This window comes from Puma concolor, chromosome B3, assembly GCF_028749965.1.
Source record: "Puma concolor isolate L17-30 chromosome B3, mPumCon1.1.hap2, whole genome shotgun sequence".
NCBI classification, from domain to species: Eukaryota; Metazoa; Chordata; class Mammalia; order Carnivora; family Felidae; genus Puma; species Puma concolor.
Window position 1 is genome coordinate 75,136,978 of NC_141672.1, and position 25,722 is coordinate 75,162,699.

At 43.5% G+C, this 25,722-nt stretch overlaps 1 protein-coding gene across 2 annotated transcripts in view; it reads left to right on the forward strand.

Moving 5' to 3' along the window:
• SLC7A8 (solute carrier family 7 member 8) overlaps positions 1-25,722 on the forward strand; it is a 52,955-nt gene that overhangs the window by 2,944 nt on the left and 24,289 nt on the right. Inside the window, exons 3-4 of one of the 2 annotated variants that reach the window (XM_025918901.2) lie at positions 13,803-14,007; positions 14,915-15,066. In XM_025918901.2, coding sequence (XP_025774686.2) covers positions 13,803-14,007; positions 14,915-15,066 — 357 coding nt within the window. Of the gene's footprint in view, positions 1-13,802; positions 14,008-14,914; positions 15,067-25,392; positions 25,549-25,722 lie in introns of those variants that run through there. The other variant, XM_086710124.1, reaches the window with a different exon arrangement.

Consider the following 25,722-nt stretch of genomic DNA (forward strand, 5'->3'; position numbering starts at 1 on the left):
ATGGGGGCAAAATTTTTTCTGCTTTTGTCAGAAGGACATCTGCTTCCAGGAAAAAAAATTCTTCTTGCTTCCCCTCCTGCATGGCTGTTGAATTGCAGATATGCTGAGCAGCAGCCCCATTCTCTTCTAGAGGGGTTTCTGAGTGGATGATAGTGATTCAAATTTTTTCAAGACCAAATGCAAAAATAGAAATGGCCTTTTCCATGCAGAATTCAGTGATCTGGTGTTCAACTTCAAGACTGTGGAAGAAAGAAAATTAGAAGGCAAAAAGAGGAAAGAAATTTCCTAAGTGAGTCCAGTGATATGGTATGGGAAAGTAACATCTGCCCCAAATCCAACTATCTCATACCCAATTGACTTAGAGGGATAAGTTAAACTATATGTTTCATACAAGCTCATAAAATTTTATTAACAAGCATCATTGATGATCTAAAGTAGGAATAATAGAATGGTAGGTGTTACAAGAATGTAGACTGAACTAATAGAAACCCATGCCCTAGAGTTACTTATAATCTGACTGGAGAGATGACATTCATATACATTAAACAAATAATGAAATTAATGAAATAGTTGAGTTGTGTAAGAGCTGAATAAGGTCAAAGTTAGGTGAATGGTAGGAAGCACAAGGAGAGAAGTCTCATCCAGCACTAGATTAAGAAACATCTTGAGGATGTTGGAAAAGATGGAATAGAGAAGATGATTCTAGGAGATTTCATAGGTAAAACATTGACAACTAGGGGCAGCTGGGTGGCTCATTCGGTTAAGCGTCCGACTTCGGCTCAAGTCATGATCTCACGGTCCATGAGTTCGAGCCCCGCGTCGGGCTCTGTGCTGACAGCTCAGAGCCTGGAGCCTGCTTCAGATTCTGTGTCTCCCTCTCTCTCTGACCCTCCTCCGTTCATGCTCTGTCTCTCTCTGTCTCAAAAATAAATAAACATTAAAAAAAAAAAGAAACTTTAAAACGTTAACAACTAAACTGTTATTCCCTTGAGCAAAAACAAACAAACAAAAATGTATCTTCTACATCTCTGAATCTTTAGTGTTTAGCCCTATATGGAACAATAACTCAAATGATTGTTGAACTTTATTGGCTCTTGGGAAAGGTCTGCATATAGTAGTAATAAGAAGTGTTTATCTGAAGGACTGTTGGGAACCTGGCTTGAAAATCTTTAAGCAAGGAATAATTTCATCAACATAGACAATTAGGTTGGGCCATTAAAAAAAAATTTTTTTTTTAAGTAAGCTCTACACTCAACATGGGGCTTGAACTCACAAACCTGAGATTAAGAATTGCATGCTCCACTGGCTGAGCCAGCCAGGCATCCCAGGCCATTTTAATTTTTAATATCACCTTTACCTTAATCTAACCAGTCTATTGTTCTCCATGTACTTGGCTAAGGAAATCTGGTGACAACAGATGAACTTAGATTTCACTATGAATGTGTAGTTCCCCCCAAATCTAAAGAGAGTGTGACACAGCAGCAAAATTCATCTAATGATACCGAAGTTACTGTTAAGAGCTATCTTTTTTTTTTTTTTTAGATTTTACTTTTTTTTTTTTTTTTTTTTTAAAGATTTTTTTTTTTTAATTTTTTTTTTTTTCAACGTTTATTTATTTTTGGGACAGAGAGAGACAGAGCATGAACGGGGGAGGGGCAGAGAGAGAGGGAGACACAGAATCGGAAACAGGCTCCAGGCTCCGAGCCATCAGCCCAGAGCCTGACGCGGGGCTCGAACTCACGGACCGCGAGATCGTGACCTGGCTGAAGTCGGACGCTTAACCGACTGCGCCACCCAGGCGCCCCTAGATTTTACTTTTTAAGCAATTATCTCCATCCAACATGGGGCTCAAACCTACAACCTCAAAATCAAGAGTTGCACGTTCCATTGACTGAATTCCCAAGAGCTATCATTATTAAGCACTTAATATACGCCAGACACTTGTGCAGTTACCCAACATCATTATCCTATTTATCCCTCACCATACCTGGCATGGTAGGCACTTATCTCTTTCTCCAGATAAGGAAATGGAGGCTCAGATGGATAAGCAACTTGTTGAAGATCACATAGCTAAAAAGTATTGAAGGTGAGATTCAAACCTAGAGCTTGTCCCAATTCTGAATTGAACTTTTAAGCATTATTCTCTACTATTTCTACTTTTATGTTCTAACGGAGTGTTTTCCTTTAGACCCTGGGCAGAGGTCCCTCTTTGTTATATATATATATATATATATATATATATATATATATATATATATATATGGGGTTTTTTTCTTTTTCTTTTTCTCTTTCTTTCTTTTTCTTTCTTTCTTTTTGAGAGAGAGAGAGTGCACACACACATGGAGGAGGGGCAGAGGGAAAGAGAGAGAATCTTAATCAGGCTCCACACCCAGCCTGGAGCCTGCCCTGGGGCTTGATCTCCCAACCATGAGGTCATGACCTGAACTGAAATCAAGAATCAGATGCTCCATGGACTAAGCCACCCAGGCACCCCTGAGATATTTTTTTAAAATAGTATTTATTGGGGTTCCTGGCTTGCTCAGTTGGTGGAGCATGCAACTCTTGATCTTGGATTGTGGGTTCAAACCCCACATTGGGTGTAGAGATTACTTAAAAATAAAATCTTTGAAAGAGTAAAGATAAAAAAGTAGTATTTATTGAGCTCTTACTAAATGCCCACAGTTCCTGTGCTATGAGTTTTTATGCATATTACTTTATTTAATCCTGACCATAATCCCGTGGAAGTAGATATTATGACTATCTCAATTTTTTTAATTAAAAAAATTTGTTAATTTATATTTGAGAGAAATATAGACAGTGTCGAGTGGGAGAGGGGCAGAAAGATGGGGAGACACAGAATCTGAAGCAGGCTCCAGGCTCTGAGCTGTCAGCACAGAGCCCAATGTGGGGCTCAAACCCATGAACCAAGAGATCATGACCTGAGCTAAAGTGGGATGTTTAACCCACTGAGCCACCCAGGCGCCCCTCTATTTTTAAACATGTGGAATTGAGTCACAGAACTGGTAGGTAATTTGCCAGTGGTCACACAACCGATTACTGAGATGGTCTGACTCCAGGGCCAAAGCTTTTAGCTATTCTTTATTTCTAATCAGTAACAGAGAGAAAAAGGAGTAAGGCCAGTGTGTATTGTGTGGTGGGGGAGTGGGCCACGGAAGACCATAACTATGACATCAGAGCATCAGAGCCAGTAAAGACCATGGATGTCTGCTACTGAAAAGGCTGGGGGAAAACATTTTTTTTTTTTTTAAGGCTATTTGTCAACAAAAAAGTGTGGCTATCTGTATAACCGTATCAAAATGGCACTAGGCTGATTTGGAAAATTTTCAAGTCCAAAAGATTTTCAGACCCATGTGTTTTATACCACTTTAGAAGATTTTATATTTTAGTCTCTAGTATGATGTATTAGCTTTCTAATCCCCCAAATGTCTATTGGATGTTAAACAGAGGGTTGGAGTGTGAAAATTTCTTCTTTAGTTTGCACTACAACTTTTTTAAAAAACATGGAGGGATTAAAATTTGGTTCATTCGGGATGCAAACATGTTTAAAACTCATTGTTCTCAGAGAAAACTCTGAGACAGAAGCCAAGTAGGAGGCTTGTCAAAAGAAACACATCTTGGTTAGTAGAGAAAGGCTTACCCAGCAGTGTAATCATAATAGTAAGTAGCGGGGCGCCTGGGTGGCTCAGTCGGTTGAGCGTCCGACTTCGGCTCAGGTCATGGTCTCACAGTCTGTGGGTTCGAGCCCCGTGTCAGGCTCTGTGCTGACAGCTCAGAGCCTGGAGCCTGTTTCCAATCCTGTGTCTCCCTCTCTCTCTGCCCCTCCCCCAGTCTCACTTTGTCTCACTCTGTCTCTCAAAAATAAATAAATATTTAAAAAATAATAATAATAATAATAGTAAGTAGCTACCATTTACTGAGCACTACTATGCACTGATAGTAGTATCTTGGTCAGTGCTTTATGAATATACTCTTCTAGGGGCGCCTGGGTGGCTCAGTTGGTTGGGCATCCAACTTCAGCTCAGGTCATGGTCTCGCGGTTTGTGAGTTCAAGCCCCACGTTGGGCTCTGTGCTGGCAGCTCAGAGCCTGGAGCCTGCTTCAGATTCTGTGTCTCCCCCTGTCTCTGCCTCTCCCCCTGTCTCTGCCTCTCCCATGCTCATGCTCTGTCTCTCTCTGTCTCTCAATAATAAATAAACATTAAAAAAATTGTTTTAAATGAATATACTCTTCTAATACTTTGTAATTAGTACTGTCATAAAAAGGAAGGGTTTGAATGAATAAGTGGGCAATGACAGACCCAGGATTCCCCCCATGTCATTGAACTCTGAAGCCATTGGGCTTAACCAAAGCTCTCCACAGCATGTAACATGGGGCAGCTGGGGACAGGGATCCTGTTGCATGCTTCCTGCCTCCAGGAAACACGGAGCTCAAGGAGCAATCTGGTTGAGGCTGCTACTGGCAGGACTATAATATGTTCTCCCAAAGAGCAGAGTTATGCAGATTGAGTGACTAGCAAGAGACTCTTGGGATCGGGAGAAGAAAATAGGAACCCAGAAGGTAAAAAAGTATGTCCAAGAAACAAAACCAAATAGCTCATCTTATTTAGAAAAACAACAACATCAAAAATACCCTGTACCCAGATCAAATGACCTTCTGGGACAGGCTGGCACCATATATATATCTTTTCTGAATTAAAACAGCTTATTAAAGTGGTGTGGAGGTAAGGGGCATACAGATTGGTGTTTCTCAAATTGCCTGGTTACCAGGGTTTTTGGCTTTCTTCTGAGGGTTAATCCAGCATCACAGCTGCCTATAAAGAAATGCCTCAGGAGATTCTTTCGTTGCTCTTGTTTTGTTGTTAATGTTTGGGGTGATAAGGGAGTGTCAAAAAAGCAGGCATGAGCAAATAATCCCAAGAATATATTCTGAACCCCCAAAATAACAACGATGTAGAGCCCAGGGAACTAGGAATTGTTCCTTTGCAATCTTTAACTCTTGGCTGAGCATATAGAGCAAGAAAGACTATGCTTGCTCCCCTCCCAGAACACACCTACGGATGAGGCACCCTGAGTTGCTTCTCTCTGGAGATCTGGAAATGATAAACTGCAGGTTGCTGCTGGGGACAGAAATGGGAGCTGCTGGTTATAGGATTTGAGACTCGTCCATATTTTAACATTCAGCACTCACCGAGCATATTATATGCTGGATCATGTGCTGAGCACTGGTCAATTTTACTTCTACGAAGCAAAATTATGCTTCAGGTTTATTTTAAGCTATTTTATTTATAGAATGAATGAAGTTTGAGCTAAGAAGCTTTGGTGATTACATCTCATCCCTCATTCTTTGTCACAGTCACAAGTATTCCCATTGGTTTGCTCCCTACCTTAAATATCCTCAGCATTAGCACTGACGTCACTTCTGGGGAGATGGTTTCACAATATGCCAGAAGATGTTCCAGGCAACCTCACACCACGCTTCATGTGTGAAGGTGGATTATCCAGAGAGAGTACCCTTGCTGCAGAATTATCAGTATACTTTTTTCATCTGTATGTAGATTTTAAAGGTACCTGTTTGTATATCTATGAAATGCATAAATGCTTTAGCTGCTTCTTTAGAGTACAATTCTGCATAGAGTATTTAGAAAGCAGCTAATACACACAGGTCATGTTGCCTTAGAGATAAGGAATCATTTGTTAAGTAGATGCTGATGCTGTAGTAGAAGGGGTATAATGAATTTGTCCATGATTTGTATCAGAGTATTGTTGAAAGGGAAGAAGCATAAATGATGTAGCAGAAGGGGGGGGGCTTTGAAGAGAGTCTTAGGTTTGCAAGATGCTTGCCTATTTATAAGCTTCATAACCTGCAACAAGTTAATTATCAGTTTACTTACCTGTAGAACAGAAGTTTTTTGTGAAGTATTAAAACAAAGCTGGTATCCTATGATATATATTCAATAAATATTAGTTTCTTTCTCTCCTTGAGCTCCTCCTCCTCCACCACTACCCTTACTTCCCCTCCCACCTCCAGTCCCCTGACATGCACTCATTAATTCTGGTTCAGAAATTTAGGTTGGGAGGTGCCTGGGTGGCTCATTTAGTTGAGCATCCAACTCTCCAACTCTTGATTTCGGCTCAGGTCATGATCCCAGGGTCATGGGATCAAGCCCTGAGTCAGGCTCCACACTCAGCATGGAGCCTGCTTGGGATTCACTCTCTCTCTCAATCTCTCTCTCTCTCTCTCCCTCTGCCACTCCTCCAGTGCCCGCTTGCTTTCTCTCCCTCCCTCCCTCCCCCCCCCCTTTCTGTCTCTCAAATAAAAAAAGAAAGAAAGAAATTTAAATTGGACTGATCAGGCAAGAGAAGAACTGGCCAACTCAGTTCAAACCTGACCTGCTTATCAACCAGCCAACGCTTTCCCCTTCCTCTCTGCTGATTTGAGTCTTCTTACTCATCAGCATCCATCTTGTACTTCCCCTCTTCCAGGAAGCTTGTTGTGTGTGGCCCACGCCGGTGGGCCTTTCCATCCTTGGTATCCTGTCATACAGCACAGTTGTTGTCAGCTCCATGTCCACTTACATGCCCTCACTTCATACACTTCCTTGAGGGTAAAGACTCAGTGTTACTCATTTTCACATCCCTGAGTATTCAGCCTGGCACATGGCAAATGCTTAGAAAGTATTTGTTGAATAATAGCAGCCAGTTAAAAACAAATCATCCACTGGAGATATTTCCCAACAATGTAAATATACTTAATGCTACTGAACTGCACATTTTTATTTTTTTATCAAGAAGGTACCATCTTCAGATTCTTTTTTTTTTTTTAACGTTTATTTATTTTTGAGACAGAGAGAGACAGAGCATGAATGGGGGAGGGTCAGAGAGAGAGGGAGACACAGAATCTGAAGCAGGCTCCAGGCTCTGAACAGTCAGCACAGAGCCCAACTCACGGGGCTTGAACTCACGGACTGCGAGATCATGACCTGAGCCAAAGTCTGACACTTAACCGACTGAGCCACCCAGGCACCCCTGAACTGTACATTTAAAAATGGTTAAGATGGTAAATATAATGTTATATGTCTTTTAGAACAAAATATTCTTTAGCTTAAAATTGGGTTATTCCCATGAACAGTAAATGTTTGTGCTTGGCATAAAAAAAAATCATCCAAGTTCCAATCTAAAAGGGATTTTAGGGATTAGCCAGATAATGACAATGAGGCTTGAAGTTAGAACAGTGTTTCTCAATGTCAGCACTGTTACCTTCTGGGCCAGACACTTTTTGGTTGTGGGGGGCTGTCACATGTATTGAAGGATGAATGCTTAACATCAGCCATGGCCTCTACTCACTAGATGCCATAGCACCCCCTCCCCCAGTTATAACAATCAAGAGTGTCTCCAGTCATTGCCAACTGTCCCCTGGGGCTGGGGGACATGGTGCAAAATTGCCCCTGGATGAGAACCACTGTTGTAGAAAAAATCTGTCTCTGCTAGTGCCTTCTTCCCCAACAAGACAGGGAGATGCTGGAGGTTAGATGTGAATGTTAGTGGGCATATGTGAGGATGCAGCACTCGTAGCCCTTCAAGCCAGGATGCTATGCTTTTCAGGGGCTGGTGGGTGGTGGTTGGCTCCGTCTTGTCATTAAAAGTCCATGTGTGAACAAGTGCTTCCCAATTACCTTTTAAAGCAAGCATGTACAGAGTGGGTGCTCAATAAATACTTTTTGAGATGCAATTACCTGCTGGCCGCCCACTTACAGCATCTAAAAATTATACCTAGACAGGCAGACAAATGACTCAGAGAATGCTTCATGGTCCTGGCTCTACAAGCGCTGTTTTGGAGCCAAGCTTCCAAAGCAAGCCCATTGGATTCTTCTAGATATAGACTCTATCTCTACTGCTATAAATCCTAGCAATTCCTTATATTTGCTAGCATTTTACAGACTATAAAGTGCTCCCACACATACATGACCTCCACCCTCCTTTTTTTTTTCATATGTGACCTCCCTTGATTCCCATAACAACCTTGTGAGGTAGTCAGGGCAGGAACAATTATTCCCATTCAGCAGGTAAAGGAAAGGGCTGTCAGAAAAATTCAGGTCACACAACTTGTGAGTGGCAAAGCAAGGAATCAATGGCTCCCCCAATTCTGAGCCTTCTGCCCTTTTCATTTTTCAGTAAGGAATCCAAAACAGCAGAGTCCTGCAGCACCTTCCACATGTTTATTCTGCCAGAGATAGCAACTCTGCAGGGCACATGGTAGTTTTGACCTGTTGTCACCCTGATGTAACTATTTGTATGGTCCTAATGGGAAAGTCTATACAGGGTAGGAAACATGGTGAGCTTCCTGCCATGAGGATCAAGGCCCCCATATACCAGATCCTGCTTCCACACTTCCCCCAGTCCTGAAAATCCTGAGATTTTCTCAGCCAGTTTAAGGAAGAAGCATAAAGAAAGTTCACCTGGCTTTCTCTAAACATTATAGAAATGGACAGAACCTCTAAGCCCTAAGAGGATCTCTGATTAGACTCTAAAACTAGCATGAGCTATTAAGGAAGGCCAAAAGCTTTTGGATTAGAGGGTCTGTTGGGCATTAGAAGTCTGTAATTCCATGCCGTAGGAAATTCTTTGATGCCTACAGCATTCTAGTGTGGACAGGCCTGGATGTGAGTAAGGCCTTAATAGGAGTCACATGAACATTGGTCCACAAGTGGGGAAATCAAGTTATACATGGCAAATGTGGATTTTCTTAATTCCAAATTTTTTTCTGGTGAAGACTTGCCCACTGATATAACCTGGAGTGGTTTGCTTGGCTTTTCTTTGACAGAAGAAGCCAAGTTGGGCCTCATTGTCCAGGCATCCTAGGACTCATTTTTTACCAAAGAAGATCTATATGATAAGGTGATTATATTACTAATTGGGATGGATGAAAGGAAGGATTGAAACCTTGGCTATACCAGATGAATGGGCATCTCATTCTTAAATGGTTTTATAGACAATGAGTCTAAGAAGAAAACAATGGAGAAAAGCATCCCTACAGTAATCAACTTTTTTTCAACCTCTCATCAAGAAAGGTCCATAGTCAAGATAGAAAAGACCTTTCTCACTTCTCCTTTTCCTTTTTTTAATTTTTTTTTTAAGTTTATTTATTTTTGAGACAGAGAAAGAGACAGAGCATGAACAGGGGAGGGGCAGAGAGAGAGAGGGAGACACAGAATCGGAAGCAAGCTCCAGGCTCCGAGCCATCAGCCCAGAGCCCGACGCGGGGCTTGAACCCACGGACCGCGAGATGGTGACCTGAGCTGAAGTCAGACGCTCAACCAACTGAGCCACCCAGGCGCCCCTCCACTTCTCCTTTTTCAAAGCCACTCCAGAAAAAACACATTTGGACAGGGTCCAAGTGTAAAAGCCCTCCAGTTAAAGTCTCTATTGTGCAATTTCTAGAGGAGAGGCCCTATAGAATAGTGGAGGAAACCCAGGCTGGGAGTCCAAGGACTTGGACTGCTTGTGCAGTCCTTGCTGCCTATGCAATATGTGACTTTGGTCAAGTCTCCTCGGGTCTCTAAAACTCAGTCTTGGGGCGCCTGGGTGGCGCAGTCGGTTAAGCGTCCGACTTCAGCCAGGTCAAGATCTCACGGTCCGTGAGTTCGAGCCCCGCGTCGGGCTCTGGGCTGATGGCTCAGAGACTGGAGCCTGTTTCCGATTCTGTGTCTCCCTCTCTCTCTGCCCCTCCCCCGTTCATGCTCTGTCTCTCTCTGTCCCAAAAATAAATAAACGTTGAAAAAAAAATTAAAAAAAAAAAAAAAACTCAGTCTTAGCAAAGGTAAATATAAATGATAGTACCTGCCCTGTGCACCTAAGAAAGTAGTTCTGAGAATCAAATAAAGTAATGGATGTGAACACTTTGTAAATCACCATCGAAGGTGGTACAGTAGAAAGAAGGAATCAGATCTGTGTTGTAATTCCTTAATAAGCATCTTATCTTAATAAGTATCATCTTAGTAAAGCTGACTATTTCCTGGGAAAAGCTTGAGGCTGTGTGACAGAAGATTTAGGTTCTAATCCAGTTACTACTAACCTACTCTGTGATTTAGGCAAATAACTACCTCTCTGGGTCTCAGTTTCTTCATCCATAAAATAGGGATAGTAATACCTCTCTCATTTTTTCCCATTTGGAAAATGGGAGTAATAGTTGCCCTATTTTCTTCCCCTATAAATTGGAGACAGTAATAATAGCCAGATCACTCTCTTCAGCAGTGAAAGAAGTGGGTTGCTTTACTCATTTGCCTAAAAAACACAATTGACCTACTTTACAGGATTTGGAGGTTCCAAAGAAACGTGTACATTAAATTGTTCTGTGGACATAAGTTCTAGATGGATGTCTGACATCATTCATTCAGTAAACATTTATGGAGTGTCTACTGTGTGACACTTTACAAGTGAGAGGATGCAGTAAATAGTAGGCATTACTCTTGACTAAATGTAATGTGAATGTTCTTTCAGCTTCAGAACACAGCTCTGTGTAACATTCCTTCCCCTGCAGAAGCTCCAGAGGCCACTAAGGTGGAGGAAAAGTTATCTGATTCTGGTTTTCTAGGTAGCGGCTTCCTAGTATCAGAGAGACATTCCTCTTCTTCCTGTTCTCTAGCACTCTGTTTTGGCTAGCATAATTTTTTTTTTTTTTTTTTTTTAGCTTATATCTTTGTAATTTTAGTTTGGTCAAAGTTAAGATTTCAGGGCAGGGGGTAGAGTCAAATTTTTATAAAGTAAAGACTCTTGTCCCAATGTCAACCCATTATGACCCTCACCATCACCTCAGCAGCTCCACAGAAGGACATGTTATCCAAGAATAAGGAGACACAGTTAAGTGATCAGACTCGCAAAGGGCTGTTGGTGTTGCACATCCCATTTTCCAGCAGCTGCCTGCCTCTGGAATGAGAAAAGGAGCACACACTCTGGAAATGCCAGAACAAAGGCTGGAGAACAGAAATGCTTACAGATCCCCACTGCAGTATTTGTTTTCCAAGAATCCTTGGTGGAACATTGACACTTAATTCCTGAGAAGACGGAATCTCTTTGATAACGTTCACTCCCACTTCCTCCTTGTGACAGCCTTTCCTGGCTCGGAGAAACACCTACCCATTCCTCCACCTCCCTTTCCAACACCTTAAAGACCAAAGTCAAACCTTGTTTTTCTCCTGTATTGATTATTTTTCTAACCCCTTGAACTAGTTTTATAACTCTAGCTGTATTACTCTCCTCTTGGCTGGCTTTGAAATGCCCTACAAATTACTTTTCTGATAAATTCCTGCTAGGCAAGGAGTTTACTATCACTTTTCAGCATTGTTAGCAACTCCATCCCTTGTTCTCAACTCCCGGCACTTGGTGTCTTTCAGAGGACAGGAGCACGTTACGTTTGGCAAGTTAAGGGTCACTTGCTAGGGTAACTGTGTCCTGAGTCTTAGCACACTACCAGAAGGCCTTCTAGTCTCCACTAGCCTAACCTTCATGCAAAACACATATGGAGACTGGTGGAGGAGAGAGGGAGGCTGTTCCTGTCACATAGGACTTTTTTTTTTTTTAATTTTTTTTTCAACGTTTATTTATTTTGGGGACAGAGAGAGACAGCATGAATGGGGGAGGGGCAGAGAGAGAGGGAGACACAGAATCGGAAACAGGCTCCAGTCTCTGAGCCATCAGCCCAGAGCCTGATGCGGGGCTCGAACTCCCAGACCGCGAGATCGTGACCTGGCTGAAGTCGGACGCTTAACCGACTGCGCCACCCAGGTGCCCCGTAGGACTTTAAGTAAATGTACAAGAAAAGGAAAAGTCTTTAAGAACTAATGGGGCCCAGAATCTCATTTTTCTATCTCTCTTTGCCTGATGTTTAGATCACAAAGCTGAACATAAGGGATTGTTACTTCTTTTAGCTTCATCTGTGTATTTAGCCCGGTTCTGTTGGGATAGACTATCTGCACAGAAGCAAGGCAAGTTTGAGACAAATGTGTTTCCTTACCATCTGAATCTAGCTGCAGACGCTGTATGTCAGTCTCACGGTTGCTGCTGTCATACCTGCCTAGACCCCTTTCCTCTCCCATTAGTCATCTGAAGCTGCAATTTTTTAGTGTGAAAAGCATTCTTTATCCAAGAGGAATAAGATGTATTATTTAAAACAATTTTTTTTAATGTTTATTTATTTTCGAGACAGAGAGCATGAACGGGGGAGGGCAGAGAGAGAGAGCGAGACACAGAATCCGAAGCAGGCTCCAGGCTCTGAGCTGTCAGCACAGAACCTGATGTGGGGCTCGAACTCATGAACTGTGAGATCATGACCTGAGCTGAAGTCAGACGCTCAACCGACTGAGCCACCCAGGGGCCCCAAGGATGTATTATTTTTAGAATGTGACTATTCACTGAAATAGAATGTTCCCTTTCACTGAAATAACCAGATGCATGAATTTTGGTTTAGATGTGAAAGTTCCAGGACTGGACTGAGGTTGAGTTGTGGTTGAGATCTGAAAGTCGTTTTTGAAAGTTGAGTGTAAAATCTCATACTCTGCATCTTGTTCAGCCCAGATATGGTTCCAAACCCCCTAAGAGAGGTGGTGGGAGTTTCAGATGTCCTCAGAACATTGTCAAACCAAGCTGGCCTCATAATACTCCAGTTCTGATTTTCTACCTGCATTCACTTAGTCTCTGATTCTTCCCTCAGCCCTCAAAGAGCTTTCTTTCAAAGAACCTGTGCAGTGCACCCTGATCACCTTGAATCACAAGAAGTAGAGGAAAGCTTGGGATGGAGCATGTCAGGAGCTCCCCCCACCCATCTGTTCCTCCCCTGCCCAATATACACATCCCAGTAGCCAACTATTCAGTCCTTGCTACCCGTCTCACCTCTCAGGAGAAAGCTGGCCTTTCTGCACACAGAAGCAGAAATAGATTAGTGGAAAATGCACTGGATTAAGCATCAGGAGACTGACTTCTAGATCCAATTTTACCCATCAGTAGCCGTGGAATTTGGAAAAAGTCACTTAACCCCTCGATGTCTTAGCCTTTTTGTAAAATAAAGAGAGAAATACCTATTCTTCCTCTTCTTCCTGAATTTCGTAAGGTTTTTGTGAGGGTCGCATGAAACAATGGAGGGGAATGACCTTTGGAAGAATATAGTGCTGAACCTTTGCACGTATTGCACTCCTACAAACCACTTCCAAGCTACTAGGACTGTTTTTATAGGGTTATTTCATATTTCTTACCAAGGGTGGGGCTGTCACGTCTGGGGTAAAAGCCAGCCTCTAGAAGTGCTATCGATGCTCCTGGGTCTTAAAAAACCCCAGGCATGGGGTATGACCACAATCTATACAAAATTTATGGCCCTTAGGCTCATTTTTGAAGCTTTCTACCCTGCAGATTGTCTCTGGGAATAGATTGCTTTTCCAGTCCTGCCGTTTCCAGTTAGTCTTAAGATTTCTGTTGCCTCGAGTAGCCCAGTAAGAGGGTCTTAAAGTTCAATACCTGAGCCACTACTTGCTACCATGTAGACTTGGACAATGCACTTGATATCTCTGAGACTCAGTTTCCTCCTCTGTAAAATGGATAAAATTATATCTGACTCCATAGGGGTATCCTGAGGACCAAAGGAGACATGTAAATTATTACTAGACACACCTGCCTGAAGGTGTGTTCCAAAGGCATTTTAGGATCAAACCAGAGATGAGACCACTGCTGTAAATGCCAGTCTTGCCAATTGTGCTGACTCCACTGTCTTCCCTGACAACCTTGGTGCCTCCTGCAGGGAACATCATTGGCTCTGGGATCTTCGTCTCGCCAAAAGGTGTGCTGGAGAACGCCGGCTCTGTGGGCCTTGCTCTCATTGTCTGGATTGTGACTGGTCTCATCACAGCTGTGGGAGCCCTGTGCTATGCTGAGCTTGGTGTCACCATCCCCAAATCTGGAGGTGACTACTCCTATGTCAAGGACATCTTTGGAGGACTGGCTGGGTAAGAGGACCCACAAAGGCCTGTGTTGTCTAGAAGCCAAGGCCAGTGGTTTCCAGTGTGCCTAGGAGAGCTAAAGAATAGGATTCCTCTTTTGCTTCCCTGTCATGGTCACTAATGTAGCTGTGTGTCCCCTTGATTCTTCTGAGGATGGCAGAAGAACCAGGTTGTATTTTTACCTCTTTGTTGATTTCAGTGGGCAAGATTCTATGAGTGGTAACAAATTGGGCTTTATGACAACTCTGACCATAGACTCACAGAGAAAGCACATCACAAAACAAAGCCTTTTTGTTTTACAAATTAGAGTGACCACCTAAGAAATGGGGTACCCTCTTCTCACACTATCAAGGATGAGGCCTCCCAGCAGAGTCAGCCCCTGATCTTGAATTTCCTCAGCTTCTGCAGTCCTGCTACTGAGGAGCTGAACCCTTACCAGGGGGCCAAGAATGTGGAGGGCACTTTCCCCTCATGCCCCCACTCAGTGCCGCCCCTGGCAGTTGCTTAAAGTGGCCACACCCTAAGCATGTCCTGGCTGTCAGAATTCTCAGGTTGCCTATTTTATTTTCCACCACTGGATTCTAGGAGCCAGGGCTCAGAGAAGAGATGATAAAAGGAGAGGGGAGAGAGAAGAATGCCGAGACATGTGTTCGCACTAGCAGACACTTAGCTCCTCGTCGTCAAACCACTTTATTGTCATTGCAGAGGGCCAACTGTCTCATTGAGCAGGGGTTAGGGTCCTCAGCATCCCTGAAAATGAAAAGGAAACGTACCCCTTTAGCCCACCCACCTCTACTGCCCAGTGACTTGCCCAGGTTTCTTTTGATGACTCCTGAATCCCTGCCATGCATGTCATTGGGGTGGGAGTCTCTGTGGCTGTCTTGGGTCAAGTTCTGTCCTGTTCCCCCTTCAGGTTCCTGAGGCTTTGGATTGCGGTGCTGGTGATCTACCCCACCAACCAGGCTGTCATCGCCCTCACCTTCTCCAACTATGTGCTGCAGCCTCTCTTCCCCACCTGCTTCCCCCCAGAGTCTGGCCTTCGACTCCTGGCTGCCATCTGCTTATGTAAGTGCCATCTGGGCCTTGCTCCTAGGACGGCCTCTTTTGGCCTTCCTGGTGGTCCGCTTGTCTCTGATTCTCCTTCCTCTCCCTCTTTCTTTCCTTCCCTCCTTTATTTCCACGCCCCCCCCCCCCACCATTACTTTTCCAACATGTGTGCCTTGGATGAATTGATTATGCATATAATTATCTGGTGTTAAAAAAGAAGAAACTAGGATGCCTGGGGTGGCTCAGTCGGTTGAGCATCTGACTGGCTCAGGTCATGATCTCATAGCTCGTGAGTTCGAGCCCTGCGTCGGGCTGTGCTGACAGCTCAAAGCCTGGAGCCTGCTTCAGATTCTGTGTCTTCATCTCTCTCTGCCCCTCCCTGACTCACGTTCTCTGTGTGTGTGTGTGTGTCTGTCACATTAAAAAATTTTCAAAAAAAAAAAAAAAAAGAAGAAGAAGAAGGAGAAACATAAATAGCTGCTCAGAGGCACAGTAATTTTCACCAGCAAGGTTCTTTACATCATACACAGCACTTTCACCTATATTATCTGATCTGAGCCTCATGACAAATCCATGAGGTAAGCGGGGCCAATATTATCACTTTCCTAGAGCAGGTAAGTACAAGAGCCAGGCAAATGAATACTCAAGGTGGCAGGCCCTGAGTGGAGCCCAGATCTCCTAATTCCTTCTCTTTCCAGCACATACACTGTGGAGGCTCCCTGATGCTTGTAGGAAGATTTTTTTTCTGGCTTCATCCATCTCTACCTCAATCTGCCAGTTCACAGCTTAAAACTCTTTGGGAGGAGAGTGTAAAGCTGTGAGTTGGGAGAAAATAAGTGCATTGTCTATGGTCTCTACCCTTAATATGCTTTCTACCTAACTGGGGAGAAGAGCCGCAGAAACAGGTTCTGTAGTAAGGATTCAATTTCAGTAAAATTTCAGAGAAGGGGCAGGGGTGCCTGGGTGGCTCAGTCCATTAAGTGTCTGACTGCTGCTCAGGTCATGATCTCATGGTTCATGAGTTCGTGAGTTCAAGCCCCAGAGTTTGCTTCAGATCCTCTGTCTTCCTTTCTCTCTGCCCCTACCCTGTTCTCTCTCTCTCTCTCAAAAATAAACATTTTTTAAAAATTCAGAGAAGAAGGAAAGATGTTTGTGAGCTGGAATAGGTTAGAGATTTGTGTAGAGAAATTCTGCAACTCATATTTTTAGGAAGTCTCAGGGATCTCAATAGATTGAGATATTTTATATATTTTAACCAAAAACTAATTTTTAAAGAAAATATTTGGATTTTTTCCAGGCTCCACTTTTTGGAATTAACATGATCCCTGCCTTCTCGTACCTTTCAACACACATACACTTAGCTGAGGGCAGTGACCATCTGGGCCACACTTTTTCCCAGATCTTGATGTTTTCCCTCTGTCAGGCTGGTGGGAAAGAAGAGGAGGGGTCACTTGCCCACCCCGAGGCCTCTCACAGGGGTAGTCTCCTTGGCAAGCATGCCCTCTTTGGCAGTGGTATACAGCTCTAGGAGAGACCCCTACCATCCAAGCAGGTGGTACTATGGGGCCAAGATACTTATTTGGGGTATATTCCCTGTGCTTGGTCAGGCCTGCTAATGGCCCTAGAGGCAAAGGAATGTGGACTCCAGAACCAGGTTGCCTGAGGCTGCATCTCTGCACCACTTTCTAATTGTGGCAAGTGCTTGGCAAAGTTCCCCACCCCACCCTGCTGTGAGATGGAGGTTGTAATCCTGCCTGCACAGGAGGTCATGGTTGTAAGGATTGCATGAGATAATAAATGTTCTTAGCACAGGGTCACGTAGTCACTGAGGGTGGTCATTCAGTCCTTGCTTGCTAGCTGGATCCAGAGCTGGGAGAAGTGTGGGGAGGGGGAAGGTGGCGTGGGAATGCAGGAAGAGTTGCTATTTCTGCTATCAGACAGGTTAATGGAGGTAGGAAGGAGGACCACATAAGTGCTGGCCACTGCTATTTCAGTGTCTCGTGCACACAGCCTCGGCTTCCTTTTTCCTGCTGATACTGCTAAAGTATCTCAGACAGGAGGCCACCCTTACTCTCCAACAAGAAATTGACAACCATGAGACTGGTCACTCTGTCCCCACAGAGAAAAACCAGGCCACACAGTGGAGTTGCCTTGGCAGCTGACCCCACAGCCTCCTTTGCCTTCCCCCAAACTGCCAAGGGTAGCTGATCCCTTGTGCCAAGACCCTCTGCAGTTGTATAGCCCCATAGATACCCCTTCAGGTTATCTCCTGCCTATAGCCCAGCTCTGGAAAGACAGTTGTGCATTGTCCCCTCCACAGCCCACTCCTCAACTGGACGCTGCTAGCACCAAGCCAAGGAGGAATTTAGAAACTCTGATGACAAAATGACAAAGTCCTCTCCTCTCCTAATTCCTGCCATTAAAGGTTCAATAAAGCTTATCTGACCTGTCCTCTGCCTCCTAAGTAGAACTGCAGGGAGATTATCTACAACTTAACATTGGTCAATCTTGTTCTCCAGAGACAGGAATTTTTCATTGTCCTTGAGCTAGGTATTCAAGTACTTTTTCACCTTCATAAGCAGAAAAATCTAAAACCCAAACTTATTTCTCCTTATTTCTTTTGGCAGAAATGGAAAATACCTCCTTACCTAACCCCTTGTGCTACCCACTTCTTCCCAAATGTGAAGGCCATGTGGAGCCCATGACCCCTCTCCCGGCAGGGGTGTACGTGCAGACATAGCCACACACTCACATTTTCTCACCAGATGCTACCAGCTGCTTTGAGTCTGCGCAAAGAAAGTTCTGTTTTCTGGTTTGTTGAATACTTTTTTTTTCTTCTGTTTTTGGAATCCACTTCTATAGGCCCTCTAATCATCTCTTAAGGTATTCAGTGAAAAAGGAACCAACTGTCCAGAAGGCTTGATGGATGCTACTTTCCTTAAATGCTATTATCTTTTATTCCAGCACCCTGTCCTCTTTGCAGGTGCCAGGCAAGCCAGCTGTGTAAAAATAGGCCCAGTGTTCTTTGGCAGTAGAGCCAAGAGTGGCCCAGTCTAGTCAGGTTTTTGAGAGAATCAGTAGAAAGTTTGGGATGGTCTGAATGTACTGAAATTAAAAGTTCTGCTTTCTGCTGTGTCATTTTGGTATACTGATGACAGGCCTAACCCACTGTAGGATGAGAATTTTTAAGGCCACCCTCTGTGAAGAGGTATATCATGGAGGGAGCAGGAAGACTGGGTGGGGAGCCTGGCAGGGAGACCCCATGGGCCCCTGGCTGGAGTTGGCCGTGGGAGGGAAGAGATGAGGTCAAGTCTGGTTCTGTGTTGGGGCCAAAATAGATCAGATGAGAAATGGCGGTGGGACAGCCAGTTGGAGGTGGAGAGAACCTGCTGTAACTGGCTTGCCTGCTAGGAGCCTGGCAGGTTGGGGGTGGGGGGTGGGGAGGGAGAAGGAACTGCAGAGCTGGATCTGCTTATGCAACTGCAGCTGCCACTTTGAGTTATTCTATTATGTAGGTCAAAGCTGATTATTCACTGCTGAGTCAGCAGAATATCCCTTGCCACCAGGCAGTAAGGAAAAAAGAATGTATTTTACATTCTAATTAAATGAAAAGCCTTTCTCCCTTCTCTAGAGTGGGAGGAAGGACTTAAGAAAGAGAGGGAACAGGAGGTGTTGAAACTTGGCTTTGATGCCTTCTGTGATTTCCTTGAGTGTTTCTCTCTTCTTTCTTTGTCTTTTTACTAATTTATAAATGACTATATTCTCTAGGTAAAAGATTCAAGAAGTTATATAAAGTTGGTCGACTGTGAAAACTTCCCCTTACTGTCACAGTCTTCCCCTGCCCAGTGGCCGTGCTAACAGTTGATAGGTATCTTTCTAATTCTAAATAAAATACATCTCTCCATGTATGTGTCTGGACATATAGACAAACATATTGACAGGTTATTTCTGCAGCTTGCTCTTTTATCATTTAGTTATATCTTTTGGCTATTGCCTGAGTTTCTAGTTATAAACAAAGAGGTCCCATTGACACTGAAGGAGCTTCAGGTGTTCTGGGGTCCCCCATTTGTGCTTCTTGCTTCCTAACACTGGGTTTTCCTTTGGGATCTGTCTCCCTCTCCTTGGGACTGGGCCACCTTTCACTCAAGCAGCTCTTGGTCTCCTTCCTGGCTTTGGGAACTAGGGTCATGTCCAGAAGCTGAAGTAGAATTTTTTCTTCTCATTCAAGTACCCTTTCCCCCCTGAATGCCTGTCCTAAAAAAGCTCCTTCTCCTTTCTCACCCTGAGGGGACAAGAGTGCACTGCATGCATTTCACAAGTAAAAAATGCTTCTTATCTTATTTTCTATCTTTCTACTGAGATTCCTAAGAGGCTAGTCTTTTAGGCTTCAGATTTCTCCTCCTCCTCCTGCTTCTGCTTTTTTCCTTTCCCTCCTTCTCCTCCTCCTTTTTTTTTTCTTTTTCTCTTTCTCCTTCTTTTTCTTCTTCCTTGAGCAGCTTGGAAGAGAAAGAACTTTACTATTTGTGTAACTTTTAACTCTGATTTGCTCTGCAATTCCTCTGTGGAAAGCTTCCAGGTCCTTGATGCAGGATGCTATGATAGATAAACGTGTGTATTGTTTTGCAAGTCTCTTGCAAATTAATACCTTGACATCAGAGGGTTCTAGTCTTTCCTAATTTCTAAATCCCTTAGTCTTGGTTCATTTTCCTTTGAGGTTTCTTTCACATTCTCTAACCCCAAATTTATCTCCATTTACTAAACCTGTTGCCTCAGATGCCTGGACAGCATTGCTTTCTTGCCCTCCTTAATTCCCGGAGTTCTCTGGATGTCTCATAATCCTTATATGTATGAATCCAGACAAACAGACTGCCCAGATTTAATCCATGTATATCCAGGTTGTCTTCTTTCCCCATACATCGTCTAGCATACAGGCGTTCCTGGGTGGCTCAGTCTGACTTTGGCTCGGGTCATGGTCTCATGGTTCATGCGTTCGAGCCCTGTGTCAGGCTCTGTGTTGACAGCTCAGAGTCCAGAGCCTGCTTCAGATTCTGTGTCTTCCTCTCTCTCTGCCCCTCCCCCGCTCACGCTTTGTTTCTCTCTCTCTCTCTCTCAAAAGTGAATAAACGTTAAAAAAAATTTTATTAAAAAATAAATAAATAAGATCTAAATACAGTTGACCCTTGAACAATGGAGGGGTTAGGGATGCTGACTCCCTGAACAATTGAAAATCCACATATAACTTTGACTTCCCAAAAACTTAACTACACTTAGCCTACTATTGACTAGAAGCTTTACCAATAACATAAACAGCCAATTAACACATATTGTGTACGTTGAATATAGAATACAGAATATATACTGTATATATATATACAGTATATATACATATATATGTATATACATATGTATATACATATATATGTATATACATATACATATGTATATACATATATGTATATGTATATACATATATATGTATATGTATATATATATATATACTGTATATATATATACTGTATATATATATACGTTGAATATAGAATACAGAATATATACTGTATTCTTACAATAAAGTAAGCTAAAAACATTAAGAAAATCATAAGGAAGAGAAAATACATTTACAGTGCTGTGCTGTAACAAATCCACATTTTAGCGGGCCTGTGACGCTCCAACTCATATCGTTCAAGGGTCACCTGCATATTGAAAATCTCTTAATTTTTTACTCAGTTGTCAATTTGACTAAAATCTCGTTTTTTCATTTTTATGATTCATAGAGACTAAAATTATTTTGTAAGTGGCTTTTCAAAAAAGAAAGAAACTGCAAATCTATCAGTTAATCACCATATTGAGCTCCAACACTGAGGGGCGATGATAAGGCATTATTTATGGAGTCTGGGAAGAGGTTAAAGGCTAATGAAGACATTGGTGTACAAACAAATAATTACAATACAATGTGATGACAAAAGTGTGTGCAACACAAAGAAATGTCCTTCAAAGTTGCGAGAGGAATGCTAGGTAAGGCTCCCAGATTGAGCCACATCTAAAAAGGTAAGCCACATCTAAAAAGGTGGGCTCCAGATAGGCATGAAATAGAACAGCCAGGTAGAGGGATGGGCACAGGAAAGACTTTGTGTCAAGAGAGAAATGACATGTTGGAGAAAAGCAAGTACTTTTGTGTGGATGGAGCCCAGGAGAGTGATAGGAGATGAGGTTGAACAGGTGAGAAGGGGCCAGATCTCGAAGAATCTTATATATCATACAGGAGAGAGCAGGCTTCATCCAAGGCATGGGGAACCACTGAAGGATATTGAGCAGATGAGTAACATGATTAGGCTCACATCTGAGTGAAGACTGTGACACTTGAAGCAGGAAGATGAGTTAGCAGGCTAAACATTTGTCCAGGCCAGTGAAATCCTGGCCTGAAATAAAAATGAAGTTACAAGGTGACAAAAACCAGAAAGATTTAGGAGTAGAATCAGCTGGACATGGTGATGGACTACTAAGAGGGAGCAATGTAGTTTATCTAGGATGAATCAAAATGAAATGTTTCAACTGTCTAGTGTTTGTGATGAGCATTCACAATGTGTTCTCTATTTCTGCCTTCCACCACCTCCGCAAAGCCCTGAGGAGCACTGAGCAGGTCTTTGGCTGGAAGCCTTCCTCAGGGTGGCTACCCCAGGTTGTTGCTCAAAAGTCTGCTGTAGAGCAATACAACCTAGAAAGGAGTTGGGACTCTTGGGAAGCATTATATAAACGAGAATCTCAACACTTTGTTCATTCAACAAAGATTTATCAAGTGCCCATGATGTGCTAGATACTGTTTGAGACACAGGAGATACAACAGTAAACCAAAAAACCTCATTCTCATTTGCGGTGGCAGCAGCAGGAAATTAAGACTTAATAAACATTTACTGAGTCCACATGTGTGTCTTCCAGGTACCAGAGGGGATACAGAATCATTCAATTATTCTCGAATAACTGAGTGTCTGTTCTGCTTCAGGGACTGTGTTAGACATGAGGATACTTCGTTCCTGTACCAAGGAACCCACAGTCCAATGGATGATTCTGACAAAGACACAAGGAATTTCAGTTCTAACTCGTAAATTCCCCAAGAGGACAACATCCAAGCAGAGCTAGATATAACAGAAATGGGAGTAGAGGCGCCTGGGTGGCTCAATCGGTTAAGCATCGACTTCAGCTCAGGTCATGATCTTGTGGTTCGTGAGTTCGAGCCCCACATTGGGCTCTGTGCTTACAGCTCAGAGCTTGGAGTCTGCTTCAGATTCTGTGTTTCCCTCTGTCTCTGCCCCTCCCCCACTCACGTTCTGTCTCTCTCTCTCAAAAATAAATAAACATTAAAAAAATTAAAAAAAAAAAAGAAATGGGAGTAGGGACTGTGGTTGAGGAAAATCTTGGAGAAAATTACATATAAGTTGAGGAAAGACCAGTTGGAGATAGGGCAACATTCAGCATGGAGAGAAAAGTGGAATGGGATGGGACAGGGAGAATGTTATAGCAGGAAGGATTAGCATGTGCCAAGATCTAGGAACAGGAAAGAACATTCCCCCTTAGGGGAACTTCAGGTGATTCAGTATAGCCACAGCATAGACTAAGAGGTAGGAAATGTAGATAGAAGTGAAGACTCAGCCATGAAAGGGCCTTCTGGGCCATGCCAGAGAGATTGGGCTTTACTCTAGGAGCAGTGGGACAGCATTAAAGGGTTTCAGAAAATTGATATGATCATATTTACATTTTAGAAAACTCATGGCTGCAAGAGTAAAGGATGAATTGGAGAGGGGAATAAGATCAGAGGCAAGGAGACCAGTTATAATGTGGTTACAGGAATCCAGGATAGGGATGACAGTGATATGAATTAGGGATGGAGCTGTGGGGGTATACAGAAATAGATGTATTTGGCATTTACAAGGTAGAATTTATAGGACCTGGTGATTATGATGATTGGGGAGTCAAGGATGGCACATTCTCATTGGAATGCAAGTGAAATAAATTGAGGATAACACTGGATTATATTTTAATGCCTTGTCATTGGTGTGGTTCATACTGTGTTGAGTTGGTCCATCTGTCTCTCCAATACTCACGATTCACTTCCCTTCCCATTCACCCTTCCCATTCACTCTCCAATACTCATGATCTATTGCTGGGACTTGAGGAAGGCATTCCATATGCTTTTGGAATTCATGCCTATAATGGCAGAGTAAACACCTGCTCTTCAGTGCCATTTCACCTCCTCCCTGCCCTATAAGACCTCTGGAGTATCTTTTGTGCCTATTACCCTCATCTTAACATTTCTTAAGAGCGATCCAATCTTGAGCTCTAATAAGAACAACTACCAATAAGTGCTCTATAGTTTATATATCATAGTAAGCAATTATAAATATCACAGCAAATTCTAGAGTTTGGATCTAGAGATCCATTGGTTGTTGGACACTTCTGTCCATTAGTCTAAATCTAGTTCTGTTCTCAGATCAGTTTCTTTGTCTTCTTTTTAGTTTCAATATGCTTCAATTCCTGGTCCTGATCACCTCTTCTTTCCTGGATTCCCATAGTGTCTCTTCTAGTCTCCAGCTTTCACTCTAAGACTGGAGTTTGCTGTTCAAAGGGCCCAAACAGCCAAAGTCCTGGAAATTGGGGAATGAGGAACTTGTTCCTGGGAATGTGTCCAGCCCTACTTGAGAGAGTAATAAATGGGATTGAGGCTTCCTAAAACAGGGAGTTTTCTAGTAGTTCAGCTTCCACTAGGATGGAAACAGCTTGCTAACTTTCTCAAACGAGCCTTGCAGATTAAATTCTCCTCTGGCCTTTTGTTGCTGACTTTGTTTTACCAAGAGGAGCCAGAGCCTGTGGTTTATGAAGTTCACATTTATTTCACATACCCAAGAATATAAAACTAGAAGACTACTGGGAGTGGGGCTTAATGTTACAGGGAATTTTGGGGTAAAGATGAGAGGGAAGATTTGCTTTTGAGAGTTTAGCAAGTATAAGTACTACCTGCCATTGGAATAGGGTTATAACTGAACCAATCCTGGGAATTTTGCAGCCTGGGTCTATGCTTATAAGCTTCAGTGACACCAACAGAGCCCACAAGTGTTCTAGTCCAAGAACCAACCAGACCTCCCAAGACTCACACCCTTTCCTCCAAGGCTGAGGGTGATGAAAAGTGAGGCTAGCCCTCTTGAGCTCTGTGCAGACCCCACAGAACCTGCCCCATTCCCTTTCCCATTTTGTCTGGGAGGCATCTGCCCTGAGAATTGGGGGGATGAGATAACAGGAATTTTTGAGGCCAGTGCTGAGACAATAATGAGTAGGATTAAAATGTAACTCTCAGAGGTGGCTTGGTGCACTAGGTCTGTCTCCCCTGCTTTCCAGCTGCTTTCCATTTTTCTCTCCCCCCACCCCACCCCATCCCTACCCTAGCTCAGAAGCCATGTTTAGTTCATGCTGAAGAGAGAACTACTCAGCTCTTGGAAAATGCTGAGCTGGGAGTTTGGGCTTCTTGGCTAAACTAAGTACCAGATGGTGATTCAGCAGAAACTCCAGGTCTAGCAACTGGCACAGAGGGGTCAGGATAAGAAGGAAGGGGAAGAGAGAGCCAGGGAGGGGGGTAGGGCAGCATGGGTGGGAGCTTAGCTGGAAGAATGCTTCCAGATGTAAAGGGCTGGAGAAGAACAAAATGTTACTGTAGCATGGTGCAAGATCTGTTTCACAGCCCCATTGTGGACCTTACAGAAGCTGGGATCAAAGCTTAGTTTATAGGAAAGGGCTGCTTTGATTGATTTTGGTGTTATTGCTGTTGCTTTGTTTTGATGTTTTTGTCTTTCATCAGTCAAGTCATTTATACTTACCATAATACCAGCTTTTGTTTTAGATAGGCAACAACTTGAGACTTTATAATACAACTCCTCACCCCGTGTGAAAAATGTCTCACCCTGGGTGAACAGGAAAGGATTCTAGGAAGCTGGCTGTGTCTTTCCACTCACACCCCTTTCCCCCCAGTTCTCTCTGAGGACTCATAGAAGGAAAGATAGCTCAGTCTGGCCTGTGTGGGCAAACCTGGAACCTTATCAGAGCCTTGGGTTGTGTTTGTTAGAACTCAAACAGGGCTCTCTGTTTTCTTTGCGTATCAGTGTCTTTTGGCAGCCGGCACTGGTAACCTCCTAGTTCTGGAAATGGCTGAGGTTAGGCAAGCCAAGCCCAAGCAGCCTCTCCACAATTAGAAACACGTGCCCAGATCCTTCCAAGAGCAGGACGGGAGACGTAGCCAAGGAGCCCTGTCCAGCCTATCACAGAGCTCAGTGTCACCACACCCCCTCCTGCGGGCTGAGTGCTCACAGGTATGCTGCTCCAGCCTGGGCACCGGAGGGCTGGTCTAAGGGGCGTCACCTTGCCCCTTTTGCTCCAGGTCTGGAGGGAGGGAGTTAGGGGGAGCTGGCAGAGCATGGCGGAAGGCGGAAGAAGGAGAAGTGTGTGCCCCAGCAAAAGGTGAGACTAAGAAACCAATGCCTATGACCCAGGTGAAATTTATGGCTGCTTCAGAGGTCTGGGAGCTCCATCCCGGAAAGGTGCTTATTTTGAAGCTCTGGAGAGGAACAGGGTGTTCTGATTTCTACAAAGTGGCGTCACAGCTTCCCCTTTCAGCAGCTGTTTGCTTAGTGC